We start from the raw sequence: 20377 nt of genomic DNA, 5'->3' as shown, positions 1-20377 counted from the left end.
TGTTTATAACTGAATGAAGCAGTATAGGAGTTTTAGCAGTATAGAAAATGTACAAAGTCGAGATTAAATTAATTTGGCACAGAGTAAATCAACAGAGGCTTAACCAACGAGACGTTTCATTCCATGGAAAAATGTGTGTTTGCTTAAAAAAATATATACAGAATTTGGTTATGTAAAATTTGTTAAACATTTTCTCTACCGGGCTTAATTTAAGAGACATATTTTTATGTTTGTATTTTTTATGGTTGGTACAAAATATGCTGTTAGTTGTAACATTTTATACAAGAATGATTACAAAATGTTATGCATGGAATATATTATTAAAAGTCAAGCCTATGGATGTAATGCGGATGTGGATCTTTACCGTAGACAATCATCTTCTCGATCATGAAGTCCTCGTCAGTGAAGGTAGAGACAGCACAGCGGTACTCGCCGCTCAGCTCGGTGGTGGGGTTGACGATGCTGAGGGCGCGGTACATGGTGGCGTTGTTGTCGGAGGCCCGGTGGTCCAGGTTGAGGCGACCACGGAGGATGCCCAGGTCTTGAGGCCGCTGACTGGGGATCCACTGGTACACGGGGGCCGGGCCGTTGTTGAAGAACCACTTGACTACCAGCCCAGAGTCACCCTGTAGATCTTTGGGGTCGAGAGTGTACTGACAGTCCAGCACTGCCAGCCCAGAGTTGTTGACCACGTACTGAGGCACCACCAGCGAGGTGATTTGTAGACCTCTGATTTCTGAAACAAAACAGTGCAACATGCTTCAAACACTACTTAAATATAGAAAATTACATTTTATTTGGCCATATTTTCATTATGTTGTCAATATAAGCTAAGCACATTTAATTTGTCAATGCTAACAATTCGTTTGCTGCCTACTACCATTGACTATTGTACAGTATTACTACTTATCTTTTGAGTATACCGTTTTCGAATATATAGAGTTTTCATAAAATACAGTAATGGGGTTTTAACTGTCTGTAAAACTATTTTAAGACAAATTAATTATTTCATATTGATACCCCTGTATCCGGTACCTCAAACCGTTTTGTTTACATTAACCAAAAAAGCTTTGTTGTGCTAATCGACAACGTATTTATTCTCTGGAATAAACTTCAAGTTGTGTTTTTGACCAAATATTTTCGATAAAGAAAAGGTAAAGTGAAGAAGAATATTTACAACGGGTATTTCGAAGAACATTTAACAAAGTTCCACCTTACAAAAATAACATTCGTCGTTGGAGTGAGCAGTTCATACACACTGGGTCAGTTAAAAACCAAAGTAGGCCTGGTAGATTGCCAGTCTCGAACCGTTTATGTTGAACCAAATAGCGGGAAACAAATCATTTTTTAATTAAGTTTTTTTTTTCAGATGAAGCCACGTTTCACACCAAAGGTTGATTAATAGGCACAAGCTCTTTAGAATTTGGTGGTTACCGTATCCTCATGAAATATTTGAAAAGGAAAGAGACTCACAGAAAATAAACGTTTGTTAAGTTCTTAAACAGGTGAGTTGGTAGATGTGGCCCTATAGCATGGCCTCAAATAAGCCCGGACCTGACTCCATGTGATTTAGTTTTTTGGGGGAAAGGCCCAAATATGGTTATTCTAAAAAAATCGAAGTTTGGCCTATCTAAGATAGAAAGAATCAGATATGCCGTCCCACTACAAAAAGAGAAACGCTGCACAACAGTTATGCTGAAATAGATCATCGTCTGGACAACGTAGAGCAAGAAATGATGGCCATGTTCGAGTTTATTAGCTATGTACAGTTTACGATCTTCTTCATGTCATGAATTCAACAAAACTAGAGGTCGTCCAGTGGTCGAAAACTCGACCATAAATTTGTACAGTTGGATTTTTTAGCTAGAAGCGGTTGAGGTATGGTGGAATATCTTTGCGGATGAACCTTTCTGATGTAGGCTGTAATGAGTGCGATCCATCGATGTATATAACCTAACATCGATGGTGTTAGGTAATATACATCGATGGTGCGATCATGTATTCTATGTTCACATGTCAATCTTTGAGGTCAAATCAAAACAAACAAACTGGCATGTTGTCAATTAGGGACAATGTTACTTACGAAAGAAATTTAATTTAAGACCAAATAAATTAATTTAGTATATATCATTGTCTGATTTACTAGAAAACATTCAGTATTTAGGCTACTGCATTTTATAAACCAAACTCGAATCTTGCTTCCTTAGCCTCTGCTTCTAAATTTATCGTATAAGGTTTTCCGATTCGTAAATTATCATTATGTCCCAACAGTTTATCATGTGTATCGCAGTCACAGCAACTACATTATTTAATTAATATAATGATTAACAATAATTTTGCAAGAAGATTCAATATTTTAATATCTGCTCATGTTAAATAAATTTTTTTCAAAGCAACCATCACTTAATTTTAAGGCAAAAATTAAATAACAATTTATTCATTAGTAGATTTGGAACTAGGAATCATGTCTCTATTTCACAGTAAAGTTATTTTATTAAAGTAGAGTAAGTATATTTAACCATTGTAAAATTACAAGATTTTGCCAGTTTGTTTGTTTTTATTTAACCTAAAAAATTGAAACGTAATGAACACATGATAAAAAGGATAATCTTCAAAGATATTTCACCACACCTTAACCGCTTCTAGCTAAAAAAAATCAAATTGCACTGTACTTGGCCAATTGGCCTACTTCCCTATTTTCACCTCAAACTGTAAATAAAACATGTGAGTGGAATTTCTTACATTTTTGTTTTGATTTTCTGTTTATATTTAGTTGTTGTTTTGTCACCAGCATGGCAACGCCTAAAGCCCATGGTCATTTTTTGTTAATTTCAAATTCATTTTTTTACTTATCTTTGAGCCTATTTTAATTGATAAAGGGGTTCTGTACACCTACAGGAAAATAGCTTTCTAAGAGTATGTGTAGATTTTCCCTGGGATGCAAACGAGCTGAGTAAAAAGGTTTTAAAGAAACAAGCTTGCCTATTAATATATAACTAGTGGTCGTTCAGTGGTCGAAAACTCGACCAAAAATATGTAATGTGCAAGCATTGACTATAGGATACTGAAGTAGACATCCAATCTATATGGACGACCCGTCGCCACTTTTTATTTAAAAAAAAACTTATAGTTGTGTGAGCCAGTCACAGAATGCGTGTCTAAAATTATATTTTCAACCTTATTTTTTTTTTGCTGACCAAAATGTTGATGGGTCATAACAGTTGCTACAGCTAATAATAAGTCATTCCATAAGTTCGACTCGGTAAAAACATCGTGTATTCCTAAGAAATTAGTGATTTCGATCAGCGCAATCTGTTGGTGGCTCACATCAACGACGGCGAATTTAATTAAAATACTGGCAACAACAACTAACATGTGGATGAATTGTCTGGTTGTAAGTCCAAAGTACATACATGCTTCTCTATTTTTACCATCGATCTCTAGAGATCGATGATTTTTACCCGACGCTGTAAATAAAACATGTGATTGTAATTTCTTCCATTTGTTTTGATTTTGTGTTTATATTTCGTCGTTGTTATTTGACGTTATTTCCTCACCAGCATGGCAACTTATAAGGCCATGTTAATTTGTTGGTATTTAAATACATTTTTTGTTCTTATTTTTGGGTCTATTTTAATTTTTAAAGGGATTCTGCATATCTACAGGAAAATATCTTTCTAACAGTATGAGTAGATTTCCCCTGCGATGAACACGAGCTGAGAAGAAAGGTTTTAAAGAAACATGCTTGCCTATTAATATACAGGGTGGCTGAAAAGTAACTTGCACCCCCACTTAACTTTTCAACCATTTGAGATATTTGAAATCGGTTTGCGGCAACCTTCTTAGATATGAGGGGCTACAATAATTATGGTCAATTTTAAAAATTTTGCCCTTAGGGGTAGCGGGGGTAGGGGTAGCTCAAAATTTTCAAATAGCAAGTATACCTAGTCGAGTTTGGTATCATTTGTAGGTCTTGACAAAACATAACAATTAACATAAAGAAAATAGAAATCGGACCATTATTACAAAATGGCAGTTCAAAATTACTTTAAATAACCATTTCTCAATCATTTTTAGCTGCCAGCTGCCATTTTGTTAATAATGGTCCGATTACTTTTTCTTTATGTTATTTGTTATGTTTTGTCAAGACCTACAAAATGATACCAAACTCTACTATACTTGCTATTTGAAAATTTTGAGCCACCCCCTACCCTAGCTACCCCTAAGGGCAAAATTTTCAAAATTGACCATAATTATTGTAGCCTTTCAAATCCAAACAATTTGCCGCAAACCGATTTCAAATATCTCAAATAGTAACAAAGTTAAAGAAGGTGCAAGTTAATTTTTTTGCCACCCTCATGGTTATTTGGATTTGAAACGTTTTAGGGCGCCATTTTGTTATTAGTGAGCCAATTTTGGTTTTCTTTATGTCAATGTTTATGTTTTGTCAAGACCTGTAAAATAATACCAAACTCGACTATACTTGTCATTTGAAAATTTTGAGCTACCCCCACCCCCCCCCCCCACCACTACCCCTAAGGGCAAAATTTTCAAAATTGACCATAATTATTGTAGCCCCTCATATCCAAACAAGTTGCCGCAAACCGATTTCAAATATCTCAAATGGTTGAAAATTTAAGTGGGGGTGCAAGTTACTTTTCAGCCACCCTGTATAGATAGATAAATAAATATTTGTTATATGTTTTCTCATTTTCTTTTTATTTCATAACAGATCCCATGATTTTTAAATGCTCCCAAAAATGTTGACATCCCAAAAAAATGACACTCAAAAATGTTAAATGTGAACCCCCATTTAGTGACACTTCGTTTTGTAGTGTTTACAAAAACTTAAAGAATGGTGAAAACCAGAGTTCGCTATCTCTTCTCTATCCAAAATGGTAGCCAATATTACCATTACGAACCAATTTTACCATTGATTTTGATTTCAAAATAATAAAATGAATCTTCCTGCTAAGATTGCACGACCACCAAAAGGATATCTCTGTATATTTACTTGGAAAAATATTGGAGGGGGGGAGTCTTGACTTTTTATTCACCCTGATAACATAGTGCTTTTATGACTATTAAATTAACGTCCCTTTTTGACTATTTGTATACTTTTTTACCGATATGTTTTTAAGGAAAGTATAAATTGGCCATACAAAGTTTGGTAAGAAAATTGCCTCTAGTAATGTGAATATACCGCTTAGGGTTTATGATATCGCATAACAAAGTCGCATTACGTTACCAGTTGCATGGATCTGTGTTGTTTGGAGAACCGCTCGCCTGCCACAAGCGGCATATAAATAGCTGCTTAACTTGTATACCCACTTAACATACTGCTAGAGACGGTCGCTAATGGTGTCTATTAGTTTATCACCTTTAATGGGTGAATTTTGTATAAGGATTGGTTTTTGCTTCCTCCCCGACCACAATAAATCTCTGAATTAAAGATTTTACGAAAATACAGAGATAAGATTTAATCTTTAGTGTCCTAGGGATTCTTTGAACACGAGCTTAAGTTTAACTATAAACAAAAGTTAAAGTCATCAAATGAGTGAAGTCAAATCCAGATAAATGATACATTTTTGTATATTTCGATTAGTCTCGATATTGAAAATAGGATATTTATCATGGAGAATAATAACATACTACAACAAAAGAGACAACCAAGCACCTGATGCCTGAATACCTTAAACATGTTACGTGGTCATAGACACCGATATATTTTATTACGATGGTAAATATATTATTTGGAACTAATTTTTTTCGGTTTATTCATCGGCTGTAGCGTAATAAAGCTTACGTCCTCGACTCCAGCTTGTTCTTATTCAGCCTTAGGACAACATTCTCAAACCTCAAGACGATTTATTGAAACTTGCGTAAATGCTTAACAAATCGTGTACCTAATCACTTCCAGTAGTTTTATATGAATTTTCTTCTCTTACAAAGAATTTCTTAGATAAATATTGTATTACTTAATGTTATACCATTATAAGTTGTACTACTTACGTTTACAACCAATGAGCAATACAAATTGCTAGGTTTTGTATACCGCAATTGAAAAATCTTAATATATTCTGACGTTACATTTATATAATATTTATGTTTCTTAAACTATACAGGGTGTCCCTGAACAACCAATCCCTTTTGAGGGATTGTTCCTTACCTTACATAGAGCCAAACAGATTTTGCAATATAACCATGTGTCTCCCATGCCTAGTTTTCCGTCTATCTGCTCGTATGTGTTTTTTGCAAATTTCCTTATATCTTCTTAACGCTTCAACATAGAATCTTTAAATTCTACATACATACAAGGATAATTACGATGTAATGAACTTCAAAAAAGTATTTTTTTATCTTTAACCATTTCAAAATGGTGGTTATTCAAACATTAAATCATTAATAACTTGAAAACAAAAACATTTTATCGAAAAACACAAAGAATAATATTTTTATATATATAGACAGATCTAATCAACTAATCTTGATCAAAAAATTGGTTGAAAAACAACAAGGTTATGACACTTTTTATACCCCTAAGTATATTAACACAGAGACTTTTGTTGAGTATCCCTAATAATGTTCTGTTTCTTGCATCTCGTATGAAAATGTCAGATCAGATTTTGTATTGCGTCGATGTTTTAACTTCATCAGTACAAAGCTATGTGAGGTATTTACTAACATCAATCAATTTTCTTTAGGTCCGGTGGTCTGAGTTGCTGTTCAGAAATCAGTTTTTTTTTCAAAATCGTCAAACACGTATTTTTGTCAATCCGAATTTCTGCATCTAGTTGTTTTTTCTATATTTCGTAACTGAAGATATAGTTTGTCAGCAGGTATTCTTTTACTAAGGTTCTTTTACTCATGTTGATGTAAAATGTACACAAAGGAATTTATCAATTTTTATTAATTGGGTTTTTTATTAAGAGCTTTAAGCGCCTCTTCTACCTGACCGATTTTCATTATTGAGGTCTCGAATTGATGGTATGCACGTACAGATTTGCCATCAAGCATCGGCATAAATGTATCTATAATCCCACTCGGCATATACGTAAACGAAATTTCCTCCCCATGTATTTATTATGGGAGTTAAATTTGGGGTTTCTTTGCCAAGTTCGTTTGGCTCTTCTACCCGGCCGATTTTCATGATTGAGGTATCGAATTGAAGGTATGCACGTACAGATTTTCCATCCCGCTTCGGCATAAATGTATCTATAATCCCATTCGGCATATACGTAAACGAAATTTGCTCCCCATGTATTTACTATGGGAGTTAAATTTGGGGTTTCTTTGCCAAGTTCGTTTGGCTCTTCTACCCTACCGACTTTCATGATTGAGGTATCGAATTGAAGGTATGCACGAACAGATTTGCCATCACCCACCGGCATAGTTTGATTAGTTTTTGAATTTACTATTACTTTAATTTAAGATGTATTTCACCAGTAATAATTATATAATCCTATATTTTGGTATAAGAACCTTCAGTGAAATACCGGCTTTCTTTCAAGCTGTTAGTTATTCAAATCGGACCAGTTTCAAGCAAACGAAAGGTGAAAAACCAACAAAAAATTATTTTTCATAAGGGTTTTCTATGATTACAAATCAATAGCTCCATTATTGTTCATGTTTTTATATGTTTTAGACTCAAAATAATCAGTAAATTATAGGCTTTAATTTGAGCTACTGATCGTTTAAATAAGTTAAGCTCAAGATACTGTATGACTCAATAAAAAATGATAAATTTGATTATTTCTCGGATATTATATTTATTTTAACGCTATGCGGGGCAGCATGGGTCCTCCGGTTCAATTTATATTACAATTGGATGTAGGAGTAAATTGTCATATATTATAGCCCTGTTTAATACCACGAAATTGTTAAATAATGCAATACAGTATTCCAATTAACACTCGAATCATTGAACAGGGTTTTTACTGTTAATTTTGATGAGAAATGTCCTAATCAGTTTCTTACATTATATCATAACATCATCACAGTTAGTGAGCTATATGTTGTTAATCTCCTTTACTCAACGATTAAAGCATTGTCAAATCTAACTTCAATCACAAAAAATATAATTTGAGCAAAAATAATAAAAGTTAATCTTTAAAGCTCATCAAACACTGAAAGACTCGGTTAATGCCTAGCTCCAGATGTTTTGCAACTTCAATGGCTGTCATCAACAACAACTAACTACTTATAGTTTGACTCTAGAGCTAAGTTACTAAAGTGTTGTCAGAGCAATATGAAACTGTGTGCATAGCTTGCCCGTCATCCGGCAAAATGTTAAAGTTTTCACATGTTTGAGTTTTTTAGGTGATACATTTTATTATTTGCACATTTTAACCTAGGTTTATGATGTATGGTAGTCTAAGCCATCTTTTTTACGATTGGTATACGACCAGATTTCCAAACAATATAAATAAATATATTTTAGCTAAGGAAAAATATATCTGAATTTAGCATATTATTCTCTCCATTAACAATTTATTTTACTTTTCTTTAATTTTTTTTTTCAGCGCAATTATAATTTATGGAAATTGTATGGTATGAATTTGACGTTTGATTTTCCTAATTACCTCTGGATGGCTAAGTACTACGGTACATAAACAATATATGTTGTTCAAAGATTTGTCCTATTGGCTCGTAAAGCCTCGTTGGAAAATGTTAGAGCTCGTCTGGCAATATATAAAGAGTAGGATACAAGTTAAGTAGCTATTTATATCCCGCCCCTTGTAAAGAGCAATTTACAGAGCTACCTAGATTTATATAGACTTCGATCTAAAACATTCCTTTGTTAAAATGGCTTACATAAAATGAGTACTATTGGCCAGAAATTATCAAAATGAATTCATATGTTTAATAATAACAGATTATGAGTTTATGGAAAAATTTGTTTAATTTTTGTATTCGCCAAATCGACCCCAAAATATTTATTTTTATAGACATATTGGGTATAAATTTAAAACTCTTGTCCCCTAGATGTGCCTTTTGCAGGTTTGGATGGTATCCCGTGAAAGCCCTTTGTCGTATAGGCTTTTAAAATTTCAGAGTTTGTGCTGAATTCTGTTGTCAATCATCTGAACTTTTTTAAGTTTACTTTTTGATCAAAACAGATGGCCATGTTACACTTTTGTTTAAATCCATACGAAAATGGGGTTATCGTTATGGTTGGTGATTTTTAGTGAATTCAAGTTAAATATTTTTAATGTTACTAGCAGTTACCCGTTGCGCATTGATGCGCTAACAACTTTTGTTTTAAATTCTAATTTGTTCTTTATTAATAGAAATATAGTTTACAATCGGGTGCAATATTCGATAAGAAAACAACAGGAAATCATAACTCTGACCCATTGAACTCTGCATGATAGATGAATCTAACTTCTTAGACGATAGAGCTAGAATTACAAGCCTCATAAAGTACAAAAGGATATATTTAAAAAATAGTATTATTATTAGTATTATTGGAGTTCCTTCTTTTAATGATTATGACAGTAATATGGTGGGTTAATGACAAATGGGAGGCATTTGAATACCTGAGATAGCACGCACGATTATTATTCACTTAATAATTTATGTTACATTTTGTGGGTATAGAACAAAAGATAAAAATATGAAGGAATTGCCATCCCTTTTATTGTTTATAATACTTTTAAACAGGTTTTTACTTTTTATGTTAACATATTTAATACAGTACGGTAGTGGAGAATTTAAACTTTGTTGAGTGCACAGGTGTGCCGCGATTAGGGTTTTTTGTACTTATCCAAAAGTAAAATAGTTTCCTGTTCTGCATTCTGTGGAAACATTGTGGCACTATTTAAAATCATGACTAATACAGAATGTTGTGTTTCAAACATTTTGAAACCTACAAAACAGTTGTTAAAAGTAAACATCTGTTTTTAAATTATATTTATTTGTTAACATTGTAGTTCCAAAAGTCTGACATTGGACCCCTTAAAACCCTCTGGGGCGGAGTCCTTTTGACTGATCTGCACCAAACTGCACACAAATCATTATGTTTAAACAATAATGCCCGACATTGTCATTACAATCTGTCGGAGTCCATAAGGTACATACATACGTACATACATACATAGTTCCTCTTTTATAGATATAGACTTGTATTAAATGTAAAATATTGTGAAGTTATTTGTTTAAAATACAAAGAAGAAAGTGTTTTCATAGTATGTTTTAATGTATTTGTTATTTGTCTAAGTTGCATTGAAGAGATTGTGCATTTCAATGTAAATAATAGGGCACGCAATGTTGAGTATTTGTGAGTATTAATGAAATATTAAGAGAGAAAAAAATAGTAAACCATGTTTACTAGAAGAACAGAAAGGAATATTTTATTTTTACAATATTATTAATCATTTTTAAATCATCAGCTGTTCTAAACAGGCTAAAGAAAACTTAGGTGAAAGAACTGAACATACTCCCGGCCTTGAACTGTCCTCACTTCAACAGTTAGTTAGTCCAGGGGAAAAACCCAGAGTTTAGTTACAGGCCTTCTATAACAGCCCGTTGCAGTTTTTACTTCTGCAACTCGTACAATGCCATCCTTGCGGGGGAATAGCTTCGTTACTCTTGCGAGGGGCCACTCCGGCTCGAAGGACCATTAATTAATGTGGAGTATTTGTGAGTATTAATGAAATATTAAGAGAGAAAAAATAGTAAACCATGTTTACTAGAAGAACAGAGAGGAATATTTATTTTTAAAATATTATTAATCATTTTTAAATTATCAGCTGTTCTAAACAGGCTAAAGAAAACTTAGGTGAAAGAACTGAACACGCAATGCAGATAATAGGGATATGAAGAGAAGTAATCGTTTTCAACCATATTAACCCGTTAGCCGTACATTTCAGTGAATCTCCCTCTTTTTGAACTTGAACTAATGAATTAAGTTTGTAGTTTTTGTGATGCTTTATATTTTAGATGTGTTCACTTTTTTGTATGCAAGATTTCACATTGGATTGAAAAAACACGAACTACAAAGTTATGTTCAGGGTTTGCTTGGAAACATTACAAGTCAGTGATAAGTTAATGGTTATCAAGTAAAACATTGTAATTTTCAACTTATCTCAGAGCAATAGAAAATTGTAAACTAATTTAAATATATCACGGATTTTGAAGTCACGAAGGCTGGCTGCTAGTACTGCATTAAAAGTAAACTGTGTAATGTATTCTGTAATGTCCATGTATACTATACTGTACTGTGTAGTCGTAATTCAATTTATCCATAATATAATGTTTAGAATGCAACCATAATATAGAACAAGCTTAATACAGTACTTCAGTGCGACACCGTATAATGAGAGAGTTATTGATTAGTACTACGAATACGATAACGTAGAAATATAGTTTACAATCAGGTGCAATATTCGATAAGAAAACAACAAGAAATCATAACTCTGACCCATTGAACTCTGCATGATAGATGAATCAAACTTCTTAGACGATAGAGCTAGAAATACAAGCCTCATAGAGTACAAAAGGATATATTTTACAAAGGAGTCCGCAAAAAAAGCGCAAAAGAGAATTCCCTGAGCGGATCCCTGGGAGGGGCCTCCGCGCAAAAGAATAAAAACCTTTTTACCTGACTTAATGACTTAATGTCCGGTGCGAAAAACAGATCTTAATCTGCCCATATGATACTCTACTAAATAAAATACTTGTTTTAGTAATTGACAGTTTATCTTTTTATTCCCCCAAAAAAGGGATATATATATATGTTAAAACGGTTTAACCTAGGAAGATCAAAAGGTATAAATTAAACAAAACCTATAAAACTTTATTACAACTTTACAAATACAGATTTAAAAGCTGATTATTATTGTGGTGTTATATTTATTAAATTCAGAGTATATTATTTTGCATGAGATTACTCATATTTGCAGCTTATAAATAGTAAATTTGGTTTCTAATAAGTTTCCACCCAAGAGATTAACAAGAAACTTCACTTTGCAGAGCACTAATTAGTTGGTGGCTTCGAAGTTAATGCAAATCATCAAACTTTTTAACACGTGGGTTGTAGATTGGTTATTATAGTTTATTCCAAAAACTGCAAGTGTCAATGTTTGGGGCTTTCATAGAGAGTATTTCAATAAGGTCTGCCCACAGAGGCACAACGTGTCCCTGAAACCTTACACCTGACATGAAATGTTTATGTAAACATAAAACATTTTATCTGTCAATGATATGAAAATTAATACTTACTGAAATTATTGTACTTAGGATTATGATTTTTTTATTATTAATCATGTCATGAGTAGATTTATCTTTTCGTACTCTGTAAAACAGATTAAGATAATTTTTCACGCGGTTCTCAAATATTAAATCTTTTAATATAAAATGTGTATCGCATAATATACCTGGTTTAATTATGGTTCGGAATTTACACTATAATATCGTTAAGTAAAAACAAATCTCAATCACTTTATGAATATGTTTATCAAAAAAACAATAAGTGTAAGCTATCAGTGAAGGAAAGTTAGTTAGTGATTTTAAACGCGTTTAATTTATTATGCACGGTAGTATTATACAAGTTCATATTCAAAAGTATTAATTACTAGCAGCATTTGTTTTAAAACGAGGTGAGAGTGAGGAAGAGAAAATGTTGGTTCTAATGCCGTATGAAATCGATACATAGTCCAATTTAAAGAAACAAATTTTAACTGTACTATTTAGATTTATATACTTTTTTATGTTAACCCTAAGCTACCTAGTACAATATACAGTAAAAGTGGTTCTGATGTAGTAATGAATCATAAAGTAAATTTCACAGTTTTAAGCAAAAAGAAAAAATAATTATAGTTTAGTTACCAGGTTTCGTTTGTAAAACACAGCCCTATTATTATTTACTGCAAATATTTCATCATCGTTAACATTTCATCGACAAATAACACGGGGTTTCATATGGCAACTTTTAAAACAAGTTAGTGTCACTCTACCCATTCTATGGATCAAGTCACGTTTCAAGTCACGCTCTTACCATAGATTATTTATAACAAAAAACATGACAACACATTTGTCATTGGTTGGAGGAATAAAAGTCAACTAACTGCATACCTTACTATATTTAAAATATAACCTTTGTGAAATGGATTAAATAAAAAACTTTGATTTAGTTTAAACACTTGGGTAGAAAAACTGATGTACTAAATTAATATTAATGTACTGAAAGATAATGTGAAGATAAAGTTAATTTAAAATAAGAACACGGGTAATAAAAGACTTTAGATTCAACAAAAGGCAACAGGACGCGAATTGTAGACTCACGCTTGTTGCAGTATCCAAAATCAATGATGTTTATAGGTGTCCATGATATATTGGTATAATCTAAAAACATGTTAAGCAGCCTTAACTGTAGACAAAAGGTATCAGTATAGTTCCAAACATGTCAACATTGCGATTTTGTATTACTGTTTACATAAATATATAAAATATCAAGGATATAATTATTCTCCTTAGCTCATGGGTAGAGCCTGGACAGAATTGTATAAAATCTTACTTAGTTCTGTATATCAACGTCTTATTTCCAATGTGGAATATGATTATTTGATTTGCTTGAACCTAGTGTATGGAACTGTGATATCAAGTGCGTTTTTAAGTTCTGTGCCAACATTCAGATATCTACGAAATTACATATTCCCTACCATACTCTGTAGACATTCTCATTACTTTGTTGTTTGAAGGTTTATGGTGGACTGGCTCAATCACGTCCTGGTTGAAGTTTGTTCGCTACGCTCACTCACCTTTAGGTTGCAAATTAGCTGTTGTCATAAATGTAAAAGAAATAATAGTGCTGCACCCTGTTGGCAATCCTTGTAACTTTAATGCTATTGAACATCATAGAACAGAACCAACTTGTTTAATTGAAACAGTTGTCAAGATTCATTAATTCCATTTCTCATAAGGTTAACATGGGAAACTCTAGAGCCTCTGGGGCGGAGCCAATTGGACGGATCACGAAATTGATGGTGTATAAACCTATTCCATGAAATTCTACACGTATGTACCAAGTACGAAACTTCGGCAATCGGTTCAGCGGTGTCTGAGTTTATCACTGCCAAATATACCGACATCCTCTTTTATACTTATTAGAAGATTTGTAATTTTTTTGTGAATTCGTAATATTTTCTTTTTCTTTATTGTTTAGGTCAACTGGTGGAACATTTTGGCTATGGTAGATGTGTGATACCATTAGTATACCATCAATTTAAAGAATCAAATTTTTTCAAACTTTGTCCTCCTCCATTGCAAACGCAAAGCGTGTAACTGCAATAACCATTTTAAACTTATATGCCAACCCCGTACGAAGGACGGGTACTCTGCTAGTTGTTTATAATCAAAAGTTGATACCCACGTAGTGTGCCTGAATTTCAACCGTTTTGCCGTATCTCAAACCGTTTTTGAGATAATAAGCATTTTAAAACAATATTATGGACTTAAACAATTTTAGGTGTGCAAAAATGTCAAACAGTCTGGTCTTTGAAAACTTTCGAGATATACATCGAGATCCTAACCGTTTCAAAGATAATAATGGTTTAAGTTGTGAAATTTCGAATAGTTTTCGAATATAACAGCTGGCATGCTTGCTTAGGTCTTTATCAAAACTCTTTCCCATGCAAAAATTTCAAGACTTTAACCATTATTATCTTTGAAACGGTTAGGTTTATAAAAAAATTACAAGATTAAAATCGTCTTAAAATTACATTTTCTACCGGAATACATAATAAAATACAGTGGGTTCCATAAGAAAAATCAATGTTGGTGGCCATATTGGAAAAATGGCGGCTGAAATAATTATTTCGACTTTGACTACAATTTTTAAAATACAAAATTCAAGGCACTTACCATTTAACATTTTTTGATATCTCTTATAGTTTTCGAATAAAACGGCTGGCACACTTATATCAATCACCCTGTATATTTGTGAAATTGTGACACAAATTGTGTGAAATTTACAAAAAATTGTGTGAAATGTGTGTGAAATTTGCAAAAATTGTGTGAAATTTGTAAAAATTGTGTGAAAGGTGTGTGACGAAATGCACGTAAATTCACATCACAGTCACAGTGAAATTCACAATTCCTGTGACATTTGTGAAAATAGTGTGAAATTTGTGTGATGAAGAACACAAGTACACAAAAATTCACATCACAGTCACAGTCAATTGTTGTATTTGATGACATGAATAGTCTAAACAATACACCATTTTTGTCAAAAGGTCGACATAAAAATATTGACTGTTTTTACTTATCTTGCAGCAAAGTACACAAACATTTACGTGATAATGTAAATTTCCTAATATTATCCAAACAAGACGATTTAAGTTTTAAAACATGTGTATAACAATCACGTGACGTTTCATTTGACCAATTTAGTGATCTCTTCCTCTAAAGTTGGGATAAAACTAAATATGGGTTTTCATAATAGACATGGAAAGGCTAAATAATAATGGCAAATATAGATTTATGTTTGATCAATTTTATAATGACTAAGAGCAATAGTATTGTTGTCATCTTCCAGAATAAGGCCCTTGTCATCATCAAAAGATAGTACTTTCTTATTCATAGTTTTTTGACATTTTTGCACACCTAAAATTGTTTAAGTCCAAAATATTGTTTAAAAATGCTTATATCTCGAAAACGGATAGAGATACGGCAAAACTGTTAAAATTCTGGCACACTACGTGGGTATCAACTTTATTAATTAAATGATTATAAACAATAAAACAACATAAAAATATCAAAAAATACACAAAATTTTAACATTATTTTATATGGGCGCAAATAATATTTATCACGAAAACTTTCAAAGTCCAGACAGTTTGACATTTTTGCACACCTAAAATTGTTTAAGTGCATAATATTGTTTTAAAATGCTTATATCTCAAAAACGGTTTGAGATACGGCAAAACGGTTAAAGTTCTAGCACACTACGTGAATATCAACTTTTGATTATAATCAATATTACAACATAAAAATATCAAATAATAAAAAATTAACATTATTTTATATGGGAACAAATAACATTTATCATGACAATTTTTTTAGTCCAGACTTTTTGACATTTTTGCAAACCTTGAAATTTTTAAGTCCATAATATTGTTTTTAAATGCTTGTATCTCGAAAATAGGTTGAGATACGGCAAAATGGTTGAAAATATACACGTGAATGGATGTGGATTTGATATAGTAATGGAGTTGTACAATGGTATTGAACATTTATATAGGCTTGTATAGGCCGAGAGCAGGATTTTTTTTTAAATGGCTAAAAAAGCTCACCATGTTATTCTTATGGGGAAAACGCTCAAAGTGTCATTAAACCCGTATATTGCCCCTACTTTATATTTACACTTTAAAGGGTCAATAAATAAAAGAAATAGCTTTTTTAGCTTGATATCGAATATATATATATAGGGAATAAGTAAGAAATAAGGTTTGACAATTATATCATCATCATCATCATTTATTGATTTTCCCTCAAGGGGTACATAAAAAAAATACATTTCCAAAATCAATTACATGAAAAAAAACAAAGGTTGGTACATTAGTTTTCCTAATAACTAGGTAAATAAATAATTATATAAATATTAACATGCAATAAATAACCAATAAATATCTCATAAATAAATACTGTATAAACATAGAATACCGGTAGAAGAACAATAAATATAGGGATTTGTGAGCAAAGATCAGGATTTTTGGAATTGGAGGCTAAAAAATGATCACCATGTTATTCTTATGGGAAAAACGCCTAAAGTGCGGTCATATTCTGGTATTGCCACTACCCATGCATTGCCTCATGAAAGTAAAATATATGATGTTTTTATAGCGTGGGACCAAGGCCATTAAACTCCTTGGATAACATGGATAATATATGATTGGATAACAAAACTAAAATTGAACAACCATAATATAAATAAAAATAAAAAAAAACTTTCCAATGCAAAGATTTTCCTTTTGATCAATAGAAAATGTACTCTGCACCAGCTTGTACAGTTTCAATCTATAAATCAATAATTCGCCCGTTTATAACATATGCATCACCTATATGGGGATTAATTATTTCAGAGAATAATCTGTTCAAAATTCAAGTTGTCCAAAACAAATTTCTTGGAATAGTGGTGAACGCTCCTGGTTCATTAGAAACAGTCATTTACACGGAGAGCTTGGAATAGAGCCTATCTCAACCTTCATTGAAAATTTCACCTTTAACTTTATAAAATCTCTAAACATGTTCCTAGATCGCTGGCTTTCAATCTTGGAGAAACACCAGAAAACAGAAGATTACGCTGGTGGCTTCCCCAAGACTTGTTGGACGAAGCCTGTTGAAATTGAACGTGTTTTACTGAATCTATACTTATTATGTTACAGGATGTGTCAAGTCTGAGTGAACCCGCAATGTTATAACTGTTATTTTAGTGTTCATGTTTTGTTTAAACTTCTTTGAATAATGTACCAATGATAATACATTGGACGTATAGGTTTTGAATGTAAAAATGTTGTAAGAAAATAAAGTTCTGATTGTTAACATTGAAATTCCAAAGCAAAATATGTAAACATGTTGGGTTTTCCAATTAATGCTATTGAGAACCAAATGAAATGTCAAGTTTAAGTTATGCGAGTTTCAAGGGTTTCAAGTTTAAAATGAATTGCTGTTCAAAATCTTTACCCTTAGAACATGAAAATACCCAACTTCCATTACAACCATCATGCACAGATTAAACCAATTTAGTATATTGAAGAATTAATTGTAGGACAATTGAAGGTTACAGAGAATATAACATGAAAACAACTTTATGTTTACATTTCTCATGTTTTTTTTTTTTTTACAGGTAAACATTACTATTGAAGAGGGCCATTTCTGTTTGGATTATTGTTGTGTGTAAAGAATTTTGCGCTTAAATGCATAGTTTCTGAAATATTCAATAAAACAAAATAAAATATCCTTTTTCCAACTTTTGGCCTCCCTCTCCCCCAAACCCGACGTTCAAATAGGTGTAACTTTTTATCGAATATTATGTGTACTGTACTGATCAACTTGGAGTCAAAAGTGTGCCTTCATTTTGGATGCCTGGGTTTATGTCTAATTGCACCATACTAATAATGCCAAAAGGAAAATGTTGAGGTTTGTACAATATGTTTCGAAGTAATAGAGCTGAAGGAAGCAATAGAGAACAAACCACTGACTGACCGAACACAACAACCGTGTAATATAAATAACAATAACAATATTTGCAATGTCGAAACAAGGGTAACTAGGTTAGGTTTGCAGGAAACTAGACGCTCTAACCACAGCAATAATCATCCTCTCATCCATAGCAAGCAGTCATCCCCCATTAGTGATGTATGGTAAAAATATAAAGCGTAGATAAAAAATAATAATAAAAATAAATAAAATAAGTAATAAGAGATAAGTAAATAAAAAATCAATTTCGTTCTTATGAACGCAATTATATAATTTTAATTACATTTTTTTTACAACCTTAAGTTTGATATGTACAATTGTATGCACTCTTAAAATTATGGTTATAATAGGCATATTTACTGCACAATGGTTTGCCTTGATCAGTTTTGTATACTTGCACATTGATGTACATATAACTGCTGACAGTCCTACTTAGCTTTAATAAGTTAGAGACCTGTTAAAAAGTTATATCAGTTTGGTGATGAGTTTATTCGCCACTTTCTGTGGACAAAAGCAATATTGTGATTAGATTGTTTTGTTTCATATGTCAAACATAGCTTATCATTTATTTTCCTAATTGAGTTTATGACATAGGCTCTTAAAATCGTTATCCTAATTTCGTGATAAGAGTTTAACACTTTGCATGCTTTAGAATAAATTATTGATATGATTCCTTCGATATGATAAAGATGTTTCAGCGAATCGAACATCCGTGGGAATTTGTTACATGTACGCCATAACGGTTCAAGAATATTTCAGTCACAGTCTAAATCATTTAACAGATAATAGGCCTAGATATTGTAAGAAAGGGGATTAACCCCGTACCCACGGTGCTCATCTATGCAGACACTCTGTTCACATTACACTTAGTCGACCAGTTGGTGTGAACAGAGTTGAACAGTAGCATGAGCATCGATTTACAAATTCCTTTCCCAGCTGATGTGAGCTAGGCGATGACCGGTAGGGCTGACTTCCAAGAAACATCGTTAACCTATAAGCCACACACCCTATCGGTAATCAGCCAATGAGAAGGGCTAATGAAGAAGATGGAGGGGTGACGAGTCTTGGAGCTGGAGGACCTGGAGAGGACAATCGAGGAGATCACCACGGGCCACCGGAGAAAGAAGATCGGGAGTTTGGGAGTGCGTGTATCGGTGCGTGTGCTTCTGGGACAATTAACAGTATGTAAAAAGAATAAAATATATAGCTAAAGTTTTGTCAAACATACAAGTCATGTAATTTGTCAGTAACTAATTCTTTTAAATTTTCAATTGATTTTCTTTTCTTGTAAATTTAACGTTGTAAATTAATTTATCTTATTATTGTTGATTTTTGCCTTTTCCTAGTTTTCTTTTGCTGTTGTAACACTTTGTTACTTTTGTTGTTTTTCTAAATTTAAATTTTTGTTCATTACACGTTGAGTAACACCCTTAAGCAGTCTTATGTCTCATTAACCTAACACCTCTTGACTAAGCTAAGCGAGTGAATCATTTTAGGAAACTTAAACTTAAAGTGAGGCATGGGACTCGCATGGTGGAGGCAGCCGCACGGCGAAGGCTGTCTTTGCATTTTAACTAAACAGTAACGATCCTACATTTATTTTAATAAATTATCTTGAAACAAATTATATGACTTGTGAATTATTTTAGTTTATTTATAGTCAATTATAGTCACTTAAGTTAATATCAGACTCACGAATCGTAAAATGTTTAGGGTGTTAGTTTAAGATAAAACTTAAAGATTATGAACAAAACAATATAACCAAAACCACCAAATGTAACAATAGCTTATGTAGGTTTGTCACATTACTAAAACTTAAAAGATAATTTATGGATTTAGATTTTGAAATTGTTAACATTGACATATATAGCTTAAACAAAACTGAGGCTTTACAACTAGCTTGTCAATATAAAATATAAAATACAATAGAGCCGATGCAAGATGCTATTGTACCTACTGCCCAGCCCGCTTTTTGGTCTACTTTTGGAATGCGCCCCTTTTACAAGTTTCTGAATCATACAGTAGCCTTCTACTGGGATGGTTATGGTATGGTATGAATCGATTTTGGTTTCTACTGACAGCCTGCAGCTTATCGTACAGTTTTCTAGAGACCTACTACACCAGTTCACATTTTCATTAGGAATAAAAAATGTCGGCATGCCGTCATACACATATTAGA

The 20377-nt window shown here is 32.6% G+C and overlaps 1 protein-coding gene across 3 annotated transcripts in view; it reads right to left on the bottom strand.

Moving 5' to 3' along the window:
• The window catches only part of LOC128983036 (uncharacterized), a 37841-nt gene that overhangs the window by 6186 nt on the left and 11278 nt on the right, over nucleotides 1-20377 (bottom strand). For all 3 annotated transcript variants that reach the window (XR_008489782.1, XM_054402163.1, XM_054402164.1), the window contains exon 2: nucleotides 365-736. Coding sequence is in view for 2 of the 3 variants with exons in the window: in XM_054402163.1 (XP_054258138.1) it covers nucleotides 365-736 (372 nt within the window). In the remaining variant the exon portion in view is untranslated. The remainder of the gene's footprint in view (nucleotides 1-364; nucleotides 737-20377) is intronic.

This window comes from Macrosteles quadrilineatus, unplaced genomic scaffold, assembly GCF_028750875.1.
Source record: "Macrosteles quadrilineatus isolate MER2022 unplaced genomic scaffold, UCM_ALF_1.0 Scaffold_1__1_contigs__length_201487025, whole genome shotgun sequence".
In the NCBI taxonomy this organism is placed as follows: domain Eukaryota; kingdom Metazoa; phylum Arthropoda; class Insecta; order Hemiptera; family Cicadellidae; genus Macrosteles; species Macrosteles quadrilineatus.
This window is presented reverse-complemented; position numbering and strand designations above follow the sequence as displayed.